Source organism: Chiloscyllium plagiosum, chromosome 6 (genome assembly GCF_004010195.1).
Source record: "Chiloscyllium plagiosum isolate BGI_BamShark_2017 chromosome 6, ASM401019v2, whole genome shotgun sequence".
Taxonomy (NCBI): domain Eukaryota; kingdom Metazoa; phylum Chordata; class Chondrichthyes; order Orectolobiformes; family Hemiscylliidae; genus Chiloscyllium; species Chiloscyllium plagiosum.
The window spans coordinates 19,035,325-19,039,901 of record NC_057715.1 but is presented as its reverse complement, the minus strand read 5'-3'; the positions used below and the strand labels follow the sequence as shown (position 1 = coordinate 19,039,901).

Sequence of the window (4,577 nt, the reverse complement as noted above, 5' to 3'; positions counted from 1 at the left end):
AGTAGCTGGATTGGGATTATCGAGCTCATTGGAATTAGACACCCTACCAATAATCTTCTCATACATTAGTGGAACCAGTTCAATAGCCTCTCTTGAATTTACAACAACTGAACCATTTTGTAATAATACAAATAAACCTACTTTTGTTTCTCATTGCTCCCCACTGCAGCCAGTTCAGTCACAAGTTAACCTTCAAGTCTAACAATATTTCCCTGGGGGCCCCCCTGCAATCCGCAGTTACAGTTCACTCACAATACACTCTCTTGTAGCAGACTTCAACTGTCCGCGGTTACTGGGGTGTTGGTGAGGGCTGGCGTTGGCAAGGTTGACGGGTGCCCCTGTATTGCCCTGGTTCCTGGCAAGAGTGCTGGCATTCTTGCCAGGGAGGGCCTGCCCCCGATAGAGCTGGGCCCGGTACTGGCAGAGGCCCACCTTGCTCAGCAAGACGAAGATGTCTCGGCGGAAAGCCTTGGTGAAGATGACATAGAGGAAAGGGTTGGCGCAGGAATTGAGTGGGTAGAAGAGGACCAGCAGAATCTTGGAGTTGGTCACGGTGATCAGCGGCTTGTTCAAGATGGCGGACAACGCATAGAAAGAAATGGGGGCCATGCAGGTGAAGTCGGTGAAGATGAGGATTGCCATGCGTTTGGCCATTTTTGTGTCTTTGCTGCCAGACTTATAATGCGGGTTCTTTACCGTGATGTAAATCTTGACATAGCAGGCGCAGATGATGACAAATGCCAAGATGTTGACCAACAGTACCAAGACGAGGTAGCCCTGAGCTAACTGGGACTCTGTGTCCATTGGCAGGCAGATGCTAACCTTAATGTAGCTGCTGACTCCTAAAATGGGCAGAAGTGCTAAGGTGATGCAGATTACCCAGCCGCCCACCATGACCATGGTGGCATGCCTTAGCCGCATCTTCCTGTCCAAACGCATAGCGAAGTTGATGGCGTACCAGCGCTCCAGTGTGATCACCGTCAGCGTATAGACTGAGAACTCACTGGCAAAGACCGTGAAGAATCCAGCGGTTTTACACCCTGGCCCTGTCTGCCAGTCGATGGCGTGATTGTAATACTCACTCCTGGTGTAGAGGTCTACGGAGGCGATCAGCAGCAAGTAAACGCCCATGCAGAAATCAGCCACAGCCAGATTGCACATCAGAAAACGAGGGACTGTGAGCTTGTAGTGACTCGTCAGCAGAATCAAGAGCACAAAGGTGTTGCCAAGAATGGCCAACAGGTTAACGAACCACACTATGATTCTCAAAGAGTCGTAGCCCATGATGTCCTCGCAAGGGTTAAATTCATCCGGCTCAGGCTTGCAGGCAATCTCCTCATTGCCTCCGCACACCATGTAGTCATAATGATTGTCAAAAGCTTGCACGTGGTCCTCTTGAGGGTTCTTCAGCTCTTGGCCAAACCCAACATCTCCATCTCCTTGTTCCTCGAAGAACACGTAATAGTGAGAGTTACTATGGAAATCGCGGAGCTTGGAAGCCTGGTTAGAGGAGTGAGCTGCGTTGTTATCCTCAGCGTAATCACGGTGTAAGAGCTCACTGTGTAAACTGAAGGATCTTCTCTGCCGGAAACCATGACTTGTGCTATGGTTGCACATTATTGACTCTAAAAGCCTGTACGGCAAACTGGAGAGCAAAAAAAAGACATTGCAGAATATGTGGATCATAATTATTGAAGTAAATCTGACAAGTGCTTCAGTATCACTGTGCAGCTGAATTCAGGACTCAGGGTACAGTCTTCTACTCTAACTCTTACTATCTGAACAGCAAAATCCAATTTTTTAACAGAATCCATAGTGTGAAGCAGGCCATTCAGTCCATCGAGTCCATACCAACCCTCAAAAGAGCATCCCACCCAGACCAACGCCCCCCACCCTGTATCTCCCATGGCTAACCCACCTAGCCCGCACACTGTGGGCAATTTGCCATGGTCAATCCACCTAACCTGCATGTCTTTGGACTGTGGTACAAGCACCCGGAAGAAACCCACACAGACATGGGGAGAATGTGCAAACAACACGCTGACAGCTACCCGAGGCTGGAATGGAACCTGGATCCCAGATGCTGTGAGGCAGCAGTGTTGACCTCTCAGGTTTACATGTTGCCTGTGATCAATTTTAAATTTCTCATCCTTTTTTCTCAAATCCTTCCATTGCCTCAGCCCTCTCTTCTTCTGTAACCTCCTGCATTCTTACAACCCTCTGTGTTATCCGCATTTCTCCAAATCTGACTTCTTCCCCCAACACCAACCCCCCACCCCACCCAACCCTTGCTGACTTTAATCTCTGCTCCCCTGGTGGTCACATCCACACTTTATCCCAACCAGTGTGTCCCAAGCAGATTTCCCAGGATCCAGGAGTTTCCTGAGCATTGGAAAGGGCATTGAGAAAATTTCAAGTAGTTTCAAAATTGTTAAGTCTTGAGAATTTCCATTCAGCGAAAAATAGACTTTATTCATTCTACAGTATTTTAGGTTCACAATGTGTGAGTGGCGAGAAAGGACAAGTTTAAATTAGATTCCCTACAGTTGGGGCATTTGGCCCAACAAGTCCACACTGACCCTCTGAAGAGTAACCCACCCAGACCCATTTCCCTTTGACTAATGCACCTAACACCATGGGCAATTTAGCATGGCCAATCCACCTGACCTGCACATCTGTGGACTGTGGGAGGAAACCGGAGCACCCGGAGGAAACCCACGCAGACACGGGGAGAATGTGCAAACTCCACACAGACAGTCGCCTGAGGCTGGAATTGAACCTGGGTCCCTGGTGCTGTGAAGCAGCAGTGCTAATCACTGAGCCACTGTAGTTCACAATATATTGCAAGTTCTTTCAATAAAAAAGGTTGAAATCCAATGTTTGATAAGATTCAAACTCCTCCCTCATCCCCTCTGCATATCCCAGTTTCTTTTAAGACACTTCTTAAAACCCTCCGCTTGATCTAAACATGATTTTCTTCACCTGATGTACATCTCCTTACTTAGCCCAGGGTCAAGTTTTGTTTGGTAATAGTATCTGTGCAGCACCTTTGGGATGGTTTTGATTGACTCAGTTCCACAGTAGTGACTAGTTTATAGGGAAGTACTTCTTCATGATCTATTCCCCTTCCCTCCCCACCTCAATCTCTTAAAGTCAGCAACATCCTCATTATTAAACCTGGACTCAGCGGTCACACAGAAATATTTTGTTTACTACCTTGTCTCCAGGCGGGTTTCAGTATCTGGAGTCATGGTCCCAGGAAAATACCATTTTGAGGTGGGCACCAGTCACTAACTCACCCTTTGTTCTTCTTCCAGTTCTTAAAAGCGCAGCAGTGACTCGGGTACGTGAGGTCAGCTCTGGTGAGGTGAAGGAAAGTCTTCAGAGGAGGCAACCTCTTCAATGTCCATGTATTCTTTGCCATTAGTTCCTTCAGTTGGTCCAGCCCCTTGCTTGGGAGGGAGTGGACACTGGACTGAGAAACATCACTATGAGAAGGAGAGACCATTATTAACTCACGGACTGGCCACTCTCAAGCTGAAATCAAACTGTTTGATAAATATAGAGTGGGAGAGTGAGCAATAGACCATGGAGTGTTGAACCTGTGTTCAATGACCATTCCTCCTGTGCCCCCCCCCCCCTCCAGTTCCACCCTAAGTAAATACCTCATCTCTGACCCCACCCCAATACACAACTGGGACAGGGGTATTTCCACAAAGTAAGCAGAATACTGACTACATACAGAGCATAGTGGGGATTCTGCACAAGGGGCTAAATGGGAGCAACTGGGGTATGGATGGGGTTGGAATTGCCCCTCTCCCCTGAATGAATGAAGAAGCAAACACTGGCACTGGCCCTTTTCACCCGTGAACAGGGAAATGTCACCAAATCCTGTGGAAACAGAATGTAACAGGACACTACCTCAAATACAATTCTCACCCTGCTCCTCGTGTCCCTAAAAACCACCCCTGGTCATTTCTGTTCCCTCCTGGGGTAAATTGGATGATCTTTGAGTTAACTCCCTTCCAGTCCCAATCTCTACAGGACCAAAAGGCACTGTCAGGTTATCCAGCAAGAACAGTGTTGTCATGAGGGAAACATTTTCATTGGGACATTTGAAAAAAACAGAAATGATCAAGTGATAATCCAATCAATGCAGATATTGAAGAACCCACTGGAGTCCTGATTTCTCCTGCAATCAGCCCTACCTCCCATATAAAGTGTGTTCCCGGCTCTCCACAATGAGCCACCTACAAAAACACATACATACTCAAAGTTTGTGAGAAGATTTGTAGCTCGGGTGCTCGTTGCTGTGGTTCTGTTCGCCGAGCTGGAAGTTTTTGTTGCAAACGTTTCGTCCCCTGTCTAGGTGACATCCTCAGTGCTTGGGAGCCTCCTGTGAAGCGCTTCTGTGGTGTTTCCTCCGGTATTTATAGTGGTCTGTCCCTGCCGCTTCCGGTTGTCAGTTTCAGCTGTCCGCTGCAGTGGCCTGTATATTGGGTCCAGGTCTATGTGTTTGTTGATGGAATTTGTGGATGAGTGCCATGCTTCTAGGAATTCCCTGGATGTTCTTTGTT

The 4,577-nt window shown here is 47.7% G+C and overlaps 1 protein-coding gene across 1 annotated transcript in view; it reads right to left on the bottom strand.

Annotated features, from left to right (window-relative positions):
- Nucleotides 1-237: 237 nt before the first annotated feature.
- LOC122551036 (thyrotropin receptor-like) overlaps nt 238-4,577 on the bottom strand; it is a 21,433-nt gene continuing 17,093 nt past the window's right edge. The window contains exons 3-4 of the mRNA XM_043692679.1: nt 3,300-3,488; nt 238-1,633 (exon numbers count right to left, since the gene is read on the bottom strand). Coding sequence (XP_043548614.1) covers nt 238-1,633; nt 3,300-3,488 — 1,585 coding nt within the window. The remainder of the gene's footprint in view (nt 1,634-3,299; nt 3,489-4,577) is intronic.